The sequence below is a fragment of the Scyliorhinus torazame genome, chromosome 12 (genome assembly GCF_047496885.1).
Source record: "Scyliorhinus torazame isolate Kashiwa2021f chromosome 12, sScyTor2.1, whole genome shotgun sequence".
NCBI lineage: Eukaryota > Metazoa > Chordata > Chondrichthyes > Carcharhiniformes > Scyliorhinidae > Scyliorhinus > Scyliorhinus torazame.
The window spans coordinates 215336556-215356988 of record NC_092718.1 but is presented as its reverse complement, the minus strand read 5'-3'; the positions used below and the strand labels follow the sequence as shown (position 1 = coordinate 215356988).

Below are 20433 nucleotides of genomic sequence, written 5' to 3'. Positions count from 1 at the left end.
GAAACTAAAATTCCTGTGAGTACTCTGGTCTGACAGCATCTGTGGAAAGGAAATTGGTTAACTTTTCAGATCTGTTACTTTTCAGGATAAAGGGTCAATTACTTAGGACTGAGTTGTGGAGGAATTTCTTCACTTAGAAAGGTGTGAGAGTTTTGGAACTCTCTCCCACAATAGCAGTTGAAGCGAGATCAGATGTTAAATCTGGGAGAGGTTTTTGTTAAGCAAAAAGATTAAGGGGTACAGACCAAAGTATATGGAGTTAGGTCACAGGTGAGCCATGATCTCATTGAATGGTGGGACAGGCTCGAGGGGCTGAATGGCCTACTCCTGTTCCTGTGCTGGCACTTTGAAAGAACTATCCAATTTGTCACACGTAGCCCTGCAAATGTTTTCCCCTTCAAGTATTTCTTCAGTTTCCTTTTAAACATTATTATTGAATCTGTATCCACTACCCTTTCAGGCAATGCATTTTAGATCACAAGGTTATGGGTATGGGGATCTATAAAATAAATCGTAATGGCATCCAGTTTAATTCTGAACAAATGTGTGTTTGCACACTGCCTTTAGATGATTTTTTTGTTTTGGCTACTTGACGAAGAAAATTTGACCTCACATAAGTGGACTCTCTTTACAGGACAGTGCAGCCGTTCAGATTTTGTTGGAGATCTGCTTACCGACTGACAAAGAGAGATCTCACAGCACAGGAAAGATCCTGAAGCAGCAGGACCAATCCAGCAGTCTGTCTGAATCCTTGGAGAACACGCAGGAGAATTTATTGAGCAATGTACGGGAGGTGCAGTGCCTCATCTGCTGTCTCCTGCATCAGATGTTTATTGCGGATCCAAATATTGCCAAACTTGTTCACTTTCAGGTCGGTGCTGAATATTTAAGGAATAAATCTAAGTAATGCTCAAATTTCTTAGTGCCTCACAGAAAGGATTACTTTTCCTGAAACATCTCTTAACAGTGATGAGATTGACTGTGCTACCGTGCTGCCTCTCTAGAGAAGAGTAAAGCAAATTGCAGGAGTTGTATCAAGATAGGTTGAGAAGCTGGTGAAGAAAACAAAAGATACTTAGCCAAGACGATACTTAGCCAAAATACTTGGGCAGCACGGTAGCATAGTGATTAGCACAGTTGCTTCACAGCTTAAGGGTTCCAGGTTCGATTCCTGGCTTGGGTCACTGTCTGTGCGGAGTCTGCATGTTCTCACCGTGTCTGCGTAGGTTTCCTCCGGTTTCCTCCCACAGTCCAAAGATGTGCAGGTTAGATAGATTGGCCATGATAAATTGCCCTTAGTGTCCAAAAAGGTTAGGTGGGCTTACTGGGTTTCGGGAATAGGGTGGAGGTGTGGGCTTGGGTAGGGTGTTCTTTGTTAGGGCCGGTGCAGACTCGCTGGGTCGATTGGCCTCCTGCACTGTAAATTCTATGATTCTATGAAGACATAGAAAATAAGATCAGAGAGGTTATGCTAGGACTGTATAAAAACACTAGGCCACAGCTAGAGTACTGCTTACAGTCTGATCACCACATTGTAGGGTGTGATCAGACTAGAGGGAGTGTAGAGGAAATCTACCAGGATTTGTCAGGACTGGAGGTTAAAAGGTTTGGAGCCTTGGGGTTGTTTTCTTTGGAGCAGAGAAGGCTGAGGGAAGGTTTAATTGAGGTGTATAAGATTATATGGGGCCGAGGTGGAGTGGATGGAAGGACCCATTTCTCTTGACGAGAGGTTCATAACCAGGAGATATAAATTTAAAGTAATTGGGAGAATGATTAGAACATATGAGCAAGGAGCAGAAACAGGCCATGCAGTATTCCGAGCTCCTTCAATTAGCACGGTCATGACTGATCTGATAGTAACCGCAAATCTGCATCCCGCCTACACCTGATCACTTATCTCCCCCTTGCTTACCAAGAATCTATCCAGCTCAGCCTTCAAAATATTCAAAGGCTCTGCTGCCACCTCCTTTTCAGAGAAAGAGTTCCAAACACTCATGACCTTCAGTGAAAGAATTTTGCCTCCTCTGTTTTAATGGGCAACCCCCTTATTTTCAAACAGTGATCCCTCGTTCTAGATTATCCCACAAGATGAAATAGCCTCTCCACATACATCTTGTCATAGAATAGAATCATTACAGTGCAGAAGGAAGCCATTCGGCCCATTGAGTCTGCACTGACCCTCTGGAAGAGCACCCTACCGAGGCTCATGCCCCAACCCTATCCTCGTAACGCAGTAAACCCCACCTAACCTTTTGGATTCTACGGGGCAATTTAGCATGCCCATTCCACCTAATCTGCAGATCTTCGGATCGTGGGAGGAAACTGGAGCATCCAGAGGAAACCCACGCAAACACTGGGAGAACGTGCAAACTCCACACAGTCAGCCAAGGTCGGAATTTAGACCTGGTCCCTGGTGCTGTGAGGCAGCAGTGCTAACCACTGTGCCACCGCGTCATCCCTCAAGATTTTATATGTCTCAATCAAGTAACCTCTTGTAAACTCCAGCAGATACAAGCCTAGCCCATCTAACCTTCTCATAAGACAACCCACCCATACCAGGTATTAATCTGGTAAACTTTGTCTGGGCTCCTTCTAACGCATTTACTTCTTTCCTTAAATAAGGTGACCAATATTGTACACGCTACTCCAAAAGTGGTCTCACTAATGGCCTGTACAACTAGAAACATATAGAAAATAGAAGCAAGAGGAGGCCATTTGGCCGTTGGAGCCTGCTCCACCATTCATTATGATCATGGCTGATCATCAAATTCAATACGCTGATCCCGCCCCCTTCCCCCATGCCCCTTGATCCCTTTAGCCCCAAGAGCTGTATCTAATTCCTCTTTGAAATTGTACAATGTTTTGGCCTCAACTACTGTGATGGTGAATTCCAGATTCACCACTCTCTGGGTGAAGAAATTTCTCCTCACATCAGTCCTAAAAGGTTCACACCTTAGTCTCAAACTATGATCCCCTAGTTCTGAACTCCCCCACCATCAGGAACAATCTACCCTGTTTAATCCTGTTTGAATTTTGTACGTTCCTCCCTCTCACTCTTCTAAACTCCAATAAATATAATCCTAATCGACTTGGGGTCTCCTCATATGACAGTCCCACCATCCCAGGAATCAGCCTGGTATACCTTCGCTGCACTCCCTCCATAGCAAGAACATTCTTCCTCCGAAAGGACACCAGGACTACACACAATACTCCAGGTGTGGACTCACCCATGCCCTATACGATTGCAGTAAAACATCTCTATTCCTGTCCTCAAACCATCTAGCTATGAAGGCCAACATACCATTTGCCTTATTTACTACCTGCTGTACCTCCGTGCTTACTTTCAGCAACTGATGCACGAGGACACCAAGGTCTCGCTGAGTATGAGTATCCACCTCTCGATTTATAGTAATCTGCCTTCCTATTTTTGCTATCGAAGCAGATAACCTCACATTTACCCACACTATACTGCATCTGCCATGCATATGCCCACTCAGCCTGTCCAAATCCCACTGAAGCGTCTCTTAATCCTCCTCACAGCTCATCCTCCCACCCAACTTTGTATCATCTGCAAATTTGGAGATTATACATTTAGTTCCCTCGACCAAATCATTAATATATAATGTGAACAGTTGGGGTCCCAGCACAGATCCCTGCGGTACCCCACTAGTCACTGCCTGCCAATTGGAAAAAGACCCATTTATTCTTTTTTGCTTCCTGTCTGCTCACCAGCTTTCTATCCATCTCGAGACACTACCCGCAATCCCATGCGCTTTAACTTTACATAGTAATCTGCCATGTAAGAACTTGTTGAAAGCCTTCTGAAAGTCTAGATAAACCACATCCATCAGTTCTCTCTGGTCAACTCTACCAGTTACATCTTCAAAGATTCTCGTAAATTTGTCGAGCATGATTTCCCTTTTGTAAATCCATCCTGACTTTGATTATACCACAACTTTCCAAATGCTGTGCTATGAAATCTTTGATAATGGACTCTAGCAACTTCTCTACTACCGACGTTGGGCTCACTGGTCTGTAATTTCATGTTTTCTCTCTACCTGTCTTTTTTGAATAGCGGGGTTATATTAGCAACCCTCCACTCTGGAGGAACAATTCCAGAGTCCAAAGAATTTTAGAAAATGACCGCCAATGGATATGCTATTTCTAGAGTCACTCCTTAAGTACTCTGGATGCAGATTATCAGGCCCTGGAAATTTATCTACCTTCAATCCCATTAATTTCCCCCAAACCATTTCTTTACTAGTACTAATTTCCTTCAGCTCCTCACTGAAACTTGTGTTTCTCAGAACTTCCAGTACACTATTCATGTCTTCATTTGTGAAGCGAGAAACTAAGTATGAATTTAGTTCCTCAGCCACTGTTTTGTTCCTCGTTATGAATTCCCCCGTTTCTGACTGTATGGAGGCCTACATTCGTTTTTTTATCAATCTTTTTCTCTTTAACGTTTACAGTCGGTTTTTATATGTTCCCCGCTAGCTTACTTTCATATTGTATTTTCCCCTTCTTAATCAATTACTTGGTCCGCCTTTGCTGAATTTTAAACTGTTCCCAATCCCAATCCTCGGGTCTATTACTTTTTCTTGCTAATTTGTATGCCACTTCTTTGAATCTGATACTCTCTGTAATTTACTTTGTAAGCCAAGGTTTGGCCCAAGTTCCATTTCTACTCTTGCGCCAAATAGGAATGAACAACTTTTGGAGTTCACTTATTCATTCCTTGAATGTATGCCATTGCCTGTCCACTGTCATTCCTTTCAGTAATGTTTCTCAGTCCGTCATAGCCAGCTCCTGTCTCATACCATCATAGTTACCTTTACTGAAGTTCAGGACCCTGGTCTCAGAATCAACTAACTCACTGTTCACCTTGATAAAGAATTCTATCATGTTATGGTCACTCATCCCCAAAGATGTTCTCACAACTAGACTGCCAACTAATTGCACAACACCCAGTACAAGATGGCCTGTTCTCTTATAATAATAATAATCTATATTGTCACAAGTAGGCTTACATTTTTAAAAATAAATTTAGAATACCCAATTATTTTTTTTCCAATTAAGGGGCAATTTAGCTTGGCCAATCCACCTAATGCACATCTTTGGGTTGTGGGGGTGAAACCCACGCAGACACGGGGAGAATGTGCAAACTCCACATGGACAGTGACCCGGGGTCGGGATTCGAATCCGGGTCCTCAGCGCCGTAGTCCCAGTGCTAATCACTGCGCCACATGCCGCCCCCTCAAGTAGGCTTACATTACCACTGCAATGAAGTTACTATGAAAAGTCCCTAGTCGCCATATTCTGGCGCCTGTTCGCGTACAGAGGGAGAATTAAGAATGTCCAAATTACCTAACATTCTGAATTGTTGTTCCTTTTGTTGGTTCCTCAACATATTGGTCCAGAAAATCATCCCGTATACACTCCAGAAATTCCTCCTCTATTGTATGGTGACTAATTTAACTCACCCAATCTATATGCAGACGTTCTCCCCGTGTCTGCGTGGGTTTCCTCCGGTTTCATTCCACAAGTCCCGAAAGACGTGCTTGTTAGGTGAAGTAATCCCAACTATATCATACCCCTTTACATCTATCTGCGCAAATAACTCATCCATTTTATTTTGAATGCTCTGCACATTCAGGTACAAAACTTAAGCCTAGTCCTTTTAATATTCCTTGTCCCGTCCCTACTATTTTGTTACAGTTTCATTATGAAATTAAATGAAAATGAAAATCGCTTATTGCCACGAGTAGGCTTCAAATGAAGTTTCTGTGAAAAGCCCCTAGTCGCCACATTCCGCTGCCTGTACGGGAATTGAACCGTGCTGGTGGCCTGCCTTAAAAGCCAGCTATTTATCCCAGTGTGCTAAACCAGCCCCTTTATTAGCCCCATTATCTGATGCAGGTCTTTGATTTCTCTGCCGATCAATTTTATTATTCTCCTTGCTGTCTTTTTCTTTTGTTCTTGATTCTCCCTGCTCTGAATCCTTGCATAGGTTCCCATCCCCCTGCCATTTTAGTGTAAACCCTCCCCAACCACTCTAGCAAGTACCCCCCACAAGGAGGTCCTGCCCAGGTGTAACCTGTCCATTTTGTACAGTCCCACCTCCCCCAGAACCAGTCCCAATGCTCCTGGAATCTAAAACCCTGTCACTCTTCAGTCACAAATTCATCCGATGTATCCTGCTATTTCGATGGCTCGCATGTGGCACTGGTAGTAATCCTGAGATCACTAACCTTGAGGTCCGACTCTAACTCCCCATATTCTGCTTTTAGGACCTCATCCCTTTTTTTTAACCTGTCATTGGTACTGATGTGTACCACGACCACTGGCTGTTTACGCTCCCCCTCCAGAATGTTCTGTAACTGCTTCAAAACATCCTTGACCCCCTAGCACCAGGGAGGCACCATACCATCCTGAAGTCTTGTTTACGACCACAGAAATGCTTATCTATTCCCCTTATTTAAATCCCCGATATCTATGGCATTGCTACACGTTTTACCTGCCCCTCTTCAGCAGAACTCTGATGCAACAAATTTGGCTGTTACTGCTTTCCCCTGAGAGGTCATTCTCCTCAACAGTATCCAAAACAGTATATCTGTTCTGCAGGGGAACAGCCACAGGAGATTCCTGCCCTATCTGCCTAGCTCTCTTGCTCTGCCTGGTGGTCACCCATTCCCTTCCTGCCTGCGGAGTCTGAGCCTGTGGTGTGACCACCATGCTATCCATGACACTCCACTGAAGCATAACCTCCCCTACTTTTGTATTCAAGGGAGCTGAAGGGAAATTTTTACATAAGAACTAGGAGCAGGAGTGGGCCATCTGGCCCCTTGAGCCTGCTCCGCCATTCAATGAGATCATGGCTGATCTTTGTGGACTCAGCTCCACTCTCCGGCCCGTACACCATACCCCGAATCCCTTTATTCTTTAGAAAGGTATCTATCTTTTTCTTTAAAACGTTTAAAGAAGGAGCCTCAACTGCTTCACTGGGCAAGGAATTCCAGAGATTCACAATTCTTTGGGTGAAGAAGTTCCTCCTAAACTCGGTCCTAAATCTACTTCCCCTTATTTTGAGGCTATGCCCCCTAGTTCTGCTTTCCCCGACCAGTGGAAACAACCTGCCCGCATCTATCCTATCTATTCCCTTCATATTTTTATATGTTTCAATAAGATCCCCCCGCATCCTTCTAAACTCCAATGAGTACAGCCCCAGTCTACTCAACCTCTCGTCATAATCTAATCCCCTCAACTCTGGGATTAACCTAGTGAATCTCCTCTGCACACCCTCCAGTGCCAATCTGTCCTTTCTCAGGTAAGGAGACCAAAACTGAACACAATACTCCAGATGTGGCCTCACCAACACCTTATATTTTCATCAAGAGGGTGGTGGGTGTCTGAAATTCACTGCTCAAAAGGATGGTAGAGACCAAAACCTTCACTGCATTTTAAAAATACTTGGCTATGCGCTTGAAGTTCCGTAACCTTCTTGGCTCAGACCAAGCAGTGCAAAGTCGGATTAAGCTGAGTTGCTCTTTTGTTAGCTGGCACAGATACGATTGGATGACCTGCTTCTGTGCCATACATTGTGTGTGTTTCTATATCGCACCTTCCACGTCCAGACTGTCCAATGCACTTCACAGCTATTGAATTACTTATTGTACTGTAGTCGCTGTTTTGTTGGCATTTATGACAATCAATTCCCACAAGAAAGTGCCACAAATATAGAGTGAGATGATTAACTGGTTAATCTATTTTGGTGGTTTGGACAGATGTTGCCCAATTGGGTGAACACCTTTCTTACTCAGCAAATAGTACCATGGAATGTTTTGCATCCACCTGACCCAAGGAATTAGGTGCTTCATTTAAAATCCCATCTGAAAGATGGCTCTCTGGACAGTGCAGTACTCCCTGCTCTGTAGTATCCATCTAGTACCTTGGAGTGGTGCTTGACCCCCAACTTCTATCTCTCAGTTGAGCGCCACCAGTGGACCAATCTACCACTTGGTTCATTGGCAGTGTTCCTACATTGATTTGAATGCCTCAGTCTCCCCAAGGGTTTCTTTTCATAATAGTAATAATCTTTATTAGTGTCACAAGTGGGCTTCCAATATCACTGCAATGAAGTTACTGTGAAAATAGTGATATGTTTGTAAAGTGCATCACTCGAAACCTCAGATGAGGGTAAAATCGGGGGCAATCTGACACCACTGCATGGTCAGAAAATGTGTACTCACGTTAAGGGCGGGATTTGCAGAGCAACCCCACCGGCGTGTTTTGTGGCGGCGGGAGGCAGACCATCATTGGCCAGCGGCAGGATCCCCCGGTCCTGTCTTTGTCAACTGGGTTTCCCGTTGAATGCACCCTCGCTACCGGGAAATCCGCGACGGGCTGCATTGTCGGCAGCACTGGAAGATCCTGCCGGAACAGCCAGCAAACCTTTGCCCCATTTGTGAAATGCCACTTGAATGAGCTAACACCGGGCACCATGGATCAATAAACCCGTCACTGGCCGCACCTGCAGGAGGGTTAGAAAATCTGGGAAATTAAGCAGATTTATTCAGTAACAGTTGTAGTTTTAAATTTCTTGAGTTTTATTTTCTCTACTCGGATAACAATGTGTAGCCAGCCCGCCTCTGACAAGTGGATTTGAGACACAGCAGAGATTGGCCCCCTCTCCCTTACTTCTCTTTATTACAAGATTTCCAAAAGACTTGGTGTGCTCAGTAGTGTCATATCTTGGTAAATTAATTGTAGATTATATTTATACAGGGTTACCCGAGTGAGCTGCTGCCTCTGACTGTGGCGGGAATTCCCTCCATTCACATATGTCTGGATTTCATTCCAGAACTGTTGGCACAGCCGCAACTGGAGAAGCAGGTAATTCAGTAACTATCTAGATTGGTATGTGTCTGTGTATGTGTGTGGTATGTGTCTGTGTATATGTGTGTGGTATGTGCCTGTGTATATGTGTGTGGTATGTGTCTGTGTATATGTGTGTGGTATGTGCCTGTGTATATGTGTGTGGTATGTGTCTGTGTATATGTGTGGTATGTGCCTGTGTATATGTGTGTGGTGTGTGCCTGTGTATATGTGTGGTATGTGCCTGTGTATATGTGTGTTATGTGCCTGTGTATAGGTGTGTGTTATGTGCCTGTGTATAGGTGTGTGTTATGTGCCTGTGTATATGTGTGTGGTATGTGCCTGTGTATATGTGTGTGGTATGTGCCTGTGTATATGTGTGTGGTATGTGCCTGTGTATATGTGTGTGGTATGTGTCAGTGTATGTATGTGGTATGTGTCTGTGTATATGTGTGTGGTATGTGCCTGTGTATATGTGTGTGTTATGTGCCTGTGTATATGTGTGGTGTCTGTGCATATGTGTGTGGTATGTGCCTGTGCATATGTGTGTGGCATGTGCCTGTGTATATGTGTGGTATGTGCCTGTGTATGTGTGTGTTATGTGCCTGTGTATAGGTGTGTTATGTGCCTGTGTATATGTGTGTGGTACGTGCCTGTGTATATGTGTGGTGTCTGTGTATATGTGTGTGGTGTGTGCCTGTGTATATGTGTGTGTTATGTGCCTGTGTATAGGTGTGTGTTATGTGCCTGTGTATATGTGTGTGGTATGTGCCTGTGTATATGTGTGTGGTATGTGCCTGTGTATATGTGTGTGGTATGTGCCTGTGTATATGTGTGTGGTATGTGTCAGTGTATGTATGTGGTATGTGTCTGTGTATATGTGTGTGGTATGTGCCTGTGTATATGTGTGTGTTATGTGCCTGTGTATATGTGTGGTGTCTGTGCATATGTGTGTGGTATGTGCCTGTGTATATGTGTGTGGCATGTGCCTGTGTATATGTGTGGTATGTGCCTGTGTATATGTGTGTTATGTGCCTGTGTATATGTGTGGTATGTGCCTGTGTGTGTGTTATGTGCCTGTGTATAGGTGTGTTATGTGCCTGTGTATATGTGTGTGGTACGTGCCTGTGTATATGTGTGGTGTCTGTGTATATGTGTGTGGTGTGTGCCTGTGTATATGTGTGTGTTATGTGCCTGTGTATAGGTGTGTGTTATGTGCCTGTGTATATGTGTGTGGTATGTGCCTGTGTATATGTGTGTGGTATGTGCCTGTGTATATGTGTGTGGTATGTGCCTGTGTATATGTGTGTGGTATGTGTCAGTGTATGTATGTGGTATGTGTCTGTGTATATGTGTGTGGTATGTGCCTGTGTATATGTGTGTGTTATGTGCCTGTGTATATGTGTGGTGTCTGTGCATATGTGTGTGGTATGTGCCTGTGTATATGTGTGTGGCATGTGCCTGTGTATATGTGTGGTATGTGCCTGTGTATATGTGTGTTATGTGCCTGTGTATAGGTGTGTTATGTGCCTGTGTATATGTGTGTGGTACGTGCCTGTGTATATGTGTGGTGTCTGTGTATATGTGTGTGGTGTGTGCCTGTGTATATGTGTGTTATGTGCCTGTGTATATGTGTGTGTTATGTGCCTGTGTATATGTGTGGTTTCTGTGTGGGTTATGTGCCTGTGTATGTGTGTGTTATGTGCCTGTGTATATGTGTGGTTTCTGTGTATATGTGTGTGTTATGTGCCTGTGTATATGTGTGTGGTATGTGCCTGTGTATATGTGGTGTCTGTGTATATGTGTGTTGTATGTGCCTGTGTATATGTGTGTGTTATGTGCCTGTGTATATGTGTGTTATGTGCCTGTGTATATGTGTGGTTTCTGTGTATATGTGTGTGTTATGTGCCTGTGTATATGTGTGTGTTATGTGCCTGTGTATATGTGTGGTTTCTGTGTATATGTGTGTGTTATGTGCCTGTGTATATGTGTGTGTTATGTGCCTGTGTATATGTGTGGTTTCTGTGTATATGTGTGTGGTATGTGCCTGTGTATATGTGTGAGGTATGTGTCTGTGTATATGTGTGTGCGCAGGTTGAATGAGCAAAAAGGCAGGATGAAAGAAAGGTGTTTGAAATATATTGAATAATATTCTGCACTCTTTCCTCCCTATAGTAACCCTACACATACTTCACAGGTGATTTTAATCTAATATCCTGTACTCCAGAATGACACAACACTGTCAGTATTTCAATTCAAAACTGTTTAAGATGAAATTTTAATTGCCACTTGTTCATTCCCACAAATAGCTCTGGCCCGTGAGAGAGTTTCTGGCAGAAATGATTCCTGCCTGCTTTCTACTATCGTAAGCCTGCTTTGCACAAAGGCAGCTGACAGCTTAAAATCCATGTTTGAGTCACTAGCGAAGGAGGGGGTGGGGGAACATCGGAATAGGCCATTGAGCCTGCTTTGCCAGCTCATCTTGGTCCTAAGTTACTTCCCCCTTATTTTGAAATTGCATCCCCTGGTTCCAGATTCCATAACCAGGGGAAACATCTTACCTGCATCGACCCCGCTTGTCCCTTTAAGTGTTCTGTACGTTTCAATGAGATGACTTCTCATTCTTCAAAACTCGAGAGAATACAAGGCCCATTTCCCCAAACTCTCGTCAAAGGACAGTCCAGCAGCCCGGCGACTAGTCTGTTGAATCTTCGTTGCACCCCCTGTATGGAAATAATATCCTTCCTAAGGGACCAAAAACTGCACACTGAAAGCCAGCTGCAGTCTAACCACGGTTCAACTGTGGTTCAAGCTCAGCTGTGACGTGCTGATTATGCCTCTGGGCAGCTTGGTTTGTGGGGGAGAAGACCTGAGCCAGATAAGCTGAAAACCTAGATGAAAATTGTGGCTTTACAACCACTTCTGACCTGTTTATAAATCAGTGTTCTAAAACCACTGTACCATTGTGAACTTCATTAAAATGAATTATTAAAAATAATAATCCAATGGCGCCAGAGTAATTGGGTATTTTCAGATGTAAGAGAACTGATCTGTCTGCATATTAAATTTTCACCTTTTTCAGTTTATTGCATTCATTAAGGTGTGGAAATGTTGGTATCAAACCTTTCTATGCAGATATTGTACACTAATGCAGATTAAAACTTCTGCCAAAACTCATGACGTCAGCCTGGGAGGAACAGGTGTAATCTGTTTATATTTTTCACACTACCTGCCTTCGGGTGGAATCGCAGTTTATAATGGCCTGTGAACAGTTTTGCCCTATGGATTCTTGTTCATTGAAAACTACATCAAATTGTACTGTTGCTTTGAAGGTCTCTGTGCCAGTTTTAGTCCATGCTAGATTCAAAACCAGGTTCCTGAGTCAAATGCATTGTGCTGGTCGGATTCAAATCAGCTTGAAATACATCATCAGTTGTCTGTAATAAAATGTAATAATATACTCAGATCCCTTCTATCATTCTGACAGAAGATTTATCTCTATTTAGATATTCGCCATTCAGCTTTTGTCCCACTTGTGTATCCAGTATGCACTACCCAAGTCTCTCAGTGTAGCCCGCTTGTCTATCAATGTCATGGGAACTGTACTCACAGGTGAGGTCCTCTACTCTTTTCAATTTTAGCATGACATGTATCATCGACTAAATCTTTATGTGGCAACGTCCCTGTGTTTCATTCTATGCAAGATCTCCCTTGCTCAATTCCTCTTAAAGGGTCGATATCCATCTTTCCAACCCCTGAGGTCACTGCTCAGAACTATTCTGTGGGCAGCATAGTGGACAGCACGGTAGCATAGTGGTTAGCACAGTTGCTTCACAGCTCCAGAGTCCCAGGTTCGATTCCCGTCTAAGTCACTGCCTGTGTGGAGTCTGCACGTTCTCCCCGTGTCTGCGTAGGTTTCCTCCGGGTGCTCCAGTTTCCTCCCACAGTCCAAAGATGTGCAGGTTAGGTGGATTGGCCAAACTAAATTGCCCTTAGTGTCCAAAAAATGTTACGTACGCTTCAGTAGGGTGCTCTTTGTAAGGGCCGGTGCAGACTCGATGGGTTGAATGGCCTCCTTTTGCATTGTAAATTCTATGAGTCTGCAAGTGCATTGTGAGTCGAATGCTGAATTTGCTTTTAGAGAGAGTGAGCCTAGCAGCAGCCAAATGCAGCCTCTGGACAAGTAGCTTCATAGAATATTTCAAATTTTATACATTAACCTGGCCTACCAAAGAACCCCTGGACGTATCCAACAGAATCCCAGGGTTCTGTGGAACCCAGTTTGGGAATTCCAGTACTAAAACATCTATCTATGGGACAGTGCACAAAGTGACTGTAAGAAATAATGACATGAGTCCTTAGTGCAGTCGCTGCCATGGTAAAAGAGAGCAGACTCGGTTAAATGATTGGATTTCCTCTGCAACGTCCAAATTGGCACCCTGCAGGCTTGGAATGTTACAAGATGGTGAAAACTGATGGAAGATAAAAGTTCCACAATTACCACCTTTTGGCAAAGAACACATGAGTATTTTGTATTAACCATTGAGGATGCAGATGGAGAATATTTGGAATTAATGGGATTTAGAGAAACACTAACTGGTAATCCGTATTCTACCGACTGATGGAGAGAGATTGAAACGTTTTTGACAGCTAAAGAATGATATTTACAAAGTAAAGACCTCCATTTCCATAATGAATAAACTCTGAAGCATTATTCACTGTTGTATCGTTCTCTCCTTGTACAGTGTTGACCCAGGCTAAACGATTTGCCTTCTTCATGCCCACATTGCCCTGTTTGGTGTCTTTCTGCCGAGCTTTTCCTCCACTATATGATGATGTAGCTTCATTACTGATCCAGACCGGACAAGTCTGTGCCTCACATGTTGCCACTCAGGCTCAGGATATTGACCCCATCATTACACGTATGTATTTGTGTCAATGATGATTAAAGTCACTCTTCATTTTATTTATAGATTTGTCAATTACAACAGCACAGTAGAAGTGGAGATAATATTTCCAAGTTGGTGGGAATGAGTGGTGAGTGTCATGATATTCAGGTAAACCTCATAGCACATACATACTGATGGACAGATCAACGGACCAATCAACACACACACAACACCACAGCCAATCACAGGCAAGAGCATACACAGTACAAAACTGGGAACACGACACATCCTGAGGATTCCAGCAGGAGACAGCTCAGGGCACAGAGCTCATAGCAAGCCACTCAGACATCCACCATGTGCTGAGTGCCACCACAAGATAGTATTAGGAATAGGTCCACAGATTCTAGGGTTATGATCGAACCTCAGTAACCAGTTTACCCCTGTAAATAAATGTTAGCAATAAAACTGAGTTGTACCATTCGCAACCGTGTTGGTTCGTCTGTGTAGCAGAGTACCCAACACATTCATAGTACCAGGAGTAACTGTGGAACCTACCTACGGATCCTTCGGAATCTGCCATCCTGTGCCACTGTCAGCCCACCGCAGCCGCTACAAGTCGCTGGAAACCTCGGCGTTAATTGGAAGCTGTTCAAACAGCGCTTCCTCGAAGCCAACGAAAAGGAGCGCGCTTCGGACACCAGAAAGATCCCCATCCTCCTCGCCACGGCAGGTCAATACGCCATCTGTGTCTACAACTCCCTGGTGTTCGCGGAAGGTGAGGACAAGACCAAGTACAAGACGGTCCTTCTCAAACTTGACCAACACTTCAACGTCGAGGTCAACGAGAGTTTCGAGAGGTTTCTCTTCCAGCAGCGCCTGCAGGGTAAGGATGAGCCCTTTCAATCCTTCCTTGCGCAGTCCTGTGGTTACGACACCACCTCCGATTCCATGATTCGGGACCAGATCATTTTTGGGGTCACCTCGGGCACCCTACGCCAGCAGCTCTTAAAAATAAACGGCCTCACCCTAGCCTCCGCAATCGAAGCCTGTGTCCTGCATGAAAACGCGACTAGCCGCTACTCCCAATTTCAGGCGGCCGTATTTGCGGGGCAGGGGTCCTACGCAGCCGGATCGGCGAGGCAGGCGGCCTACGAGGCCGAATGGGTCCAGGCGATCGAGCTCCTCCCGGCCCGCGGCCCGGACGAGGGCGGCCATTTTGCGTGCTTTTCGAGGCACGCCAAAAACGACATCGACACACAGGGACGTGATGCGTAGGCGCACTCGACGCAAGACTGAACTGCGCATGCGCGGTGGCGCAACGAACGCCATGACGTCACGACGTGCGGCAACTGCGGAGCCGCACATTTAAAGTGGCAATGTCCCGCAAGAAACCGACAATGCCTCCGCTGTGGCAAGATGGGCCACTACGCTGCTTGCTGTCGAGCAGCTCAACCTGCCAATGTCCCCCAATTCCGACAACCTCGCAGGGAACTGCGGACCATTCAGCCTCCTTACTACGAGTCGTGCCCAGATGATATCCAGACCAGTGACACAGACGACCGGGACGCCTTCCGTGTTGCGGTCATTGATGGGAACCGGATGTCTCCAGCCAGGACCCACCAGCCGTTGCAAGTGAACACTGTCAATCCGGGTGATGAATGGTGTGCCACCCTAACGGTCAACCTGAATTCGTCGCCCACCTACTATGGTGTGTTGGGTACTCTGCTACACAGACGAACCAACATGGTTGTGAATAGTACAACTCAGTTTTATTGCTAACATTTATTTACAGTGGTAAACTGGTTACTGAGGTTCGATCATAACCCTAGAACCTGTGGGCCTATTCCTAATACTATCTTGTGGTGGCACTCAGCACATGGTGGGTGTCTGAGTGGCTTGCTATGAACTCTGTGCCCTGAGCTGTCTCCTGCTGGGATCCTCAGGAAGTGTCGTGTTCCCTGTTTTGTACTGTGTATGCTCTTGGCTGTGGTGTGTGTGTTGATTGGTCCGTTGATCTGTCCATCAGTATGTATGTGCTATGATGTTTACCTGAATAACATGACAGTGAGGAGGATGTTAAGCTTCAAGGTGATTTTGACAAGTTGAGTGATGGATAAATACATGTTAGATCAGTAGAACATAGATAAATGTGAAGTTATCCATTTCAGTTGGAGAAACAAAATGGCAGAGTAATATTTAAGATGGGAAATGTTGATATACAAAGTGACCTGGGTGTCCCAGTACAGCAGTCACTGAAAGCTAGCATGCAGGTACAGCACACAGGCATTTTGGCCTTCACTGAGAGGACCGGAGTTCAGGAGCAAGGATATCTTTCTTGGACAGGGCCTTGGTCTCCTTATTCAAGAAAGGACTTAAATCTAAGAATCTACATTTGCATGTATCGAGGGAGTGCAGTAAAGGTTCACCAGACTGAATTCTGGGGTGGCAGGATTGATGTACGAGGAGCGTGAGTCAACTGGACCTCTATTCGCTGGAGCTAAGAATGAGGGGATCTAATTGAAACGTATAAAATTTGGGCGGGGCTAGATCGCCTGGATGCAGGGTTGTTGTTTGGTAGAGAGGGAGTGGTTTAGAATAAGAGGTCACAGTGTCAGGAGACAAGGTAGGCCATTTAGATGTGGGATGAGGAGAAACCTCTTCATTCAGAGGGTGGTTAACCTGTGGAACTCTCAACCACAGAAGGCTGTAGAGGCCAAGTCACTGAATATATTTAAGGAGGAAATAGATTTTTAAACTCTAACCGTGTTGAGGACTTTGGAGAGTGTATGATTATGGGGTTGAAATAGAGGATCGGCCATGATCATGTTGAATGACAGTGTAAGCTCAAAGGGCCGACAGCATAATCATTTTCTATAATGTTTTCAGTGCCCCGACCCTCCCACCAGATTGATTCTGTACAGGAATTGCCAACTGACCCGAAATGGAGCTCCTCAGTTGGTTTCAGCATCTTTAGGATTGGGAAGGGAAACAAAAGTCAGCAAGTTTAGGTTCTTGATCACTGGAAAATGTACAGATGTGGGGATAGGATGTATCTCGCACCCACCTCCCATATTGGAGGGTATACTTTAGACCATGCCACATTCTGGAAGGAGGGTAGACTGCCTCAGTTGTGCTGAACCAGCATACATCCCTCCATCCAGCCTTGGGGAGGCGCATTGTGCCTTCTCCTAACTCTGCAATGGAGATGCAATCTTGAAACGTGTACTCAAGTTAAATTCCCCCGTAACTAATTGGTTTTGAACACACAGTTGAACAACACCATAATGTCATTGTCATTTGGACACCATTCTGACAACAGCACATTCTTGAGTATTTGAACAATGGGCTCTCTTGTAATGGTGACAATTCACTAAATGTCAAATCCGGCATGTTTACACAGGTCTCAAGTATCTAAAGGAGAAGACTGAAGTAACCCCTGACCTCCATCGTAGTGTAAGTTCGGAGAGGATTAAAAAGGGTGAGACTATTGCACCAGAGAGTTTGGACCCTGACGTGCTTCTGTGCCAGCGTGTTGAAGCAACATTTCTGGAGATAATAAATACAGCTGTTGTTGGAGTTTAGTGTCAGAATTCAGAAAGCTGCATGCCAAGAATATGTCGCGCATGGCACGGGGCAGCTGAAAGTGCAACTTTGCATCATAATCATTTTGTATTTGGGAATTCTCAGCAGATGTCAATATTTGTCTGAATACTGAAATGGATTACAATGTCAGCACCTGACTACCATCAATGCAGCGGTAGGTTGGATGTGTTGCTGTGAAAAAAAAATGTATATTTAAAAGAAATGAGGAAATGCTTTTTTTTATAGCCGACCTAAATTAATTTTCAGACCACCTTACTGCAGATTATACTTTGTAATAAAGAAACTTTGTTTATACACTGAATACTGAAATGTAAAATTATTGTGCATACAAATTCAAATGTCAGTGTAATAGAATCTGAAACAGCACTTTGGTATAAATGTCTTTCATTTACCTCAAGCTATTTTCCACTCTAATCATCTTTGAAAGACAACACAAAAATGATTATTTTCCATCTCCCTTCTATGCATTTTTTAAACTTCTGGCATTGTTTCCTACCAAAAGAAGGTTCAATGATTGATACAAAAATAGTGTGAATCAAAAGTAATTTGTATATTGAATAAGCATTGGACAAGTAATTTGTATATTGGCTAAGCATCGGACTAATTTATACTGGAATGTCTTGCATAACAATGTAAGAAATAGCATACCATAAGGCAGGAGCAGAATTAGACCATTCGGCCCAATGAGTGCTCCGCAATTCAATCATGGCTGATATGTTTCTCATCCCCATTCTCCTGCCTTCTCCCCAAATGAGCCCCTTATCTCTGTCTTAGACACTATGACTCCACAGCCTTCTGCAGCAATGAGTTCCACTCTTTTCCTGCCCCCCTCTTTTCCTGCCCCCCTCTTTTCCCTGCCCAAAATCTGTCCCAGTCCTGAATAGGGTCTCTCGGGTAGAGAATTCCAAAGAAGAAGAAATTCCTACTCGTCTCCCTCTTTAATGGGAGACCCCTTATTCTGAAACTGGTTTTCCCCCTAGTTCTAAATTCATGAGGGCTCTGACAAGCCCACTCAAAACCTGATATTTTAATAAAATCACCTCATTCTTCTAAATTCCAATGTGCCCACCTGGCTCGGAACGGGAATCCGTGTCGTGAGCATTAACTGAACTGCCTGGAAACAAGTATATCTGTCCTCAAGTGAAACCAAAACTGAATGCAGTACACCAATGACAGTTGTAACAAGACATTCTGACTCCATCCTCTGGCCATCAAGGCCAATCCATTCACTTTGCTAATTACTTGCCACATCTGCATGCTGACATCTTGTAATTAGACCTGTTTTCCAAGTAATTTTCCTTCAGCGACTGATTGTTTGAAGTTCCTCCCTCCCATTTGATTTTCTGCTATTTTTGAAATGCGTTGTGCCTTACCCTCCCGGTCTTCAATTTCTTGTTCTCTATAGCTTGACATCACTGCCAAATGCATCTCTCTTGCTCCTTCTGTACTATGCCACTTGGATTGTCCATGGCATTTTATTTATTACAGATTTCGCTGGCAGTTCTTAAAACTGCAAATTAAACAAATGATTAAGCTCATCAAACCAAGGAAACTAGATTGAATTAATTGAATCACTTAAAAAGCCAGAGGTGTAGGTGATGGAGAATGCTATTCCTATTGTTTAAATGGCCATTGACTGGATCAAATTTAAGCACCTTTGTGAATTTAGTGCCTGCCTAAACAGCTATTGTTATTTTCTTTAAATCACAAGAGGTAAAGTATTTAAATCTTGAAGTGAACAGTCAATTCTGTATGCTTTTCCATTTTGTTACCAGTGCAAATTCAATATGTTTACATGCAGATTGCCCCCAATAAGTTTGAATGCAAAAACAGGAGTTTGAAAATTGACCCCACCATCTTTCACTTTAATGCACAATATTTAAAACAATATAAAAGCAAATTACTGCGGATGCTGAAATCTGATACAAAAACAGAAAAAGTAATCCAGACTCGAAACGTTAGCTCCCTTTTCTCTCCACAGATGTTGTCAGTCCTGCTGATTGTTTTAGATACAAAAGCAGAAAATACTGGACAATGTTACAACTTGGCAGTTAGAGGTGTCGTTGAGAATGATGAGTCCAAAGAGTGCAGCCCCATTTAACAAAAACACTGCAAATGGTTTAGCTGGGAAATGTGGTAACCAACAGGTGGTATTTTATAGGATAAGCTTGCAGACCATAAAGGTACAAACAATTGGAAAAGTGTTTTTTCACAGTGGTTAAAGTGGCTGTTAGCCCACCCATACTGCTGATGATTTCATTGGTATGTCTCATCAGTATGTCACACGATCAAAAACTCTTAAAGTGACCTTGTCCCAACTAGGAACAAACATTAATGAATACATCAGAGGTTCCTGCAATGAAACACAGTATAAGATTATGAAAATTTAACAAGTCAATACTTCAGGCATTTTTGAGGACACCAATTCCTGTGTGGTTGTCAGCTAACCTCAGGTGTTTGCTTTTTCGGGTTGACTGTAACCTCTGGTGTTTTGGTGTAGTTTGAACATCATCTGTTGTTGCTTCAGCCAGTGTCGCCATAGGATTTGGAGGTTGTCTCAGTGTTGAATGTCCTCAACTGAGGTACTGTCTTCTAGTTTCCAATCTGTCAGATTCTCAGTTAAGTACAAGTCTTCACTTGGCATAGTTTGTTGCAGACTCTAGTCTTTGGCAACCTTGTTCTAGCTCCAAAAGGCTGGCCAGCATGTCTTCACCACACATCGTCCAGAGTTGAATGTGTAGGAGACTAGACTTGCCTGTGCTGATTTCTCACTGGTAGTTTAGTTCCTTACTAATACTACTTGGCCTTAATGAAAAACGCTGCATTTAGCCCCGATGTCACATAGCTGCTTTTTCAGAGGCTGCAAACTTTCATTTGCGCTGTTGAGCATGGTACACCAGGATAGGTCTCAGCTGGAGTATGGTGGAGCTGACATTCTGCAGATGCTGAAGTTCTCCACCTTTGATCAGGCTCTGGTTTTCAGCCTCTTAAGTTATTGCACCAGGCTGTAGATCTGGGGGTTTTCCTGTTGCCAACCACTGCCACTCCAGCCTGCATACCACGCCCT

The 20433-nt window shown here is 44.0% G+C and overlaps 1 protein-coding gene across 2 annotated transcripts in view; it reads left to right on the top strand.

Moving 5' to 3' along the window:
* Positions 1 to 17387, top strand: part of ints2 (integrator complex subunit 2) — an 84270-nt gene extending 66883 nt beyond the window's left edge. Inside the window, exons 21-25 of one of the 2 annotated variants that reach the window (XM_072469929.1) lie at positions 635 to 871; positions 8785 to 8892; positions 12381 to 12486; positions 13620 to 13796; positions 17164 to 17387. In XM_072469929.1, the coding sequence (XP_072326030.1) occupies positions 635 to 871; positions 8785 to 8892; positions 12381 to 12486; positions 13620 to 13796; positions 17164 to 17345 (810 nt within the window). In that variant the 3' untranslated portion in view covers positions 17346 to 17387. The remainder of the gene's footprint in view (positions 1 to 634; positions 872 to 8784; positions 8893 to 12380; positions 12487 to 13619; positions 13797 to 17163) is intronic. The other variant, XM_072469930.1, reaches the window with a different exon arrangement.
* Positions 17388 to 20433: the final 3046 nt, after the last annotated feature.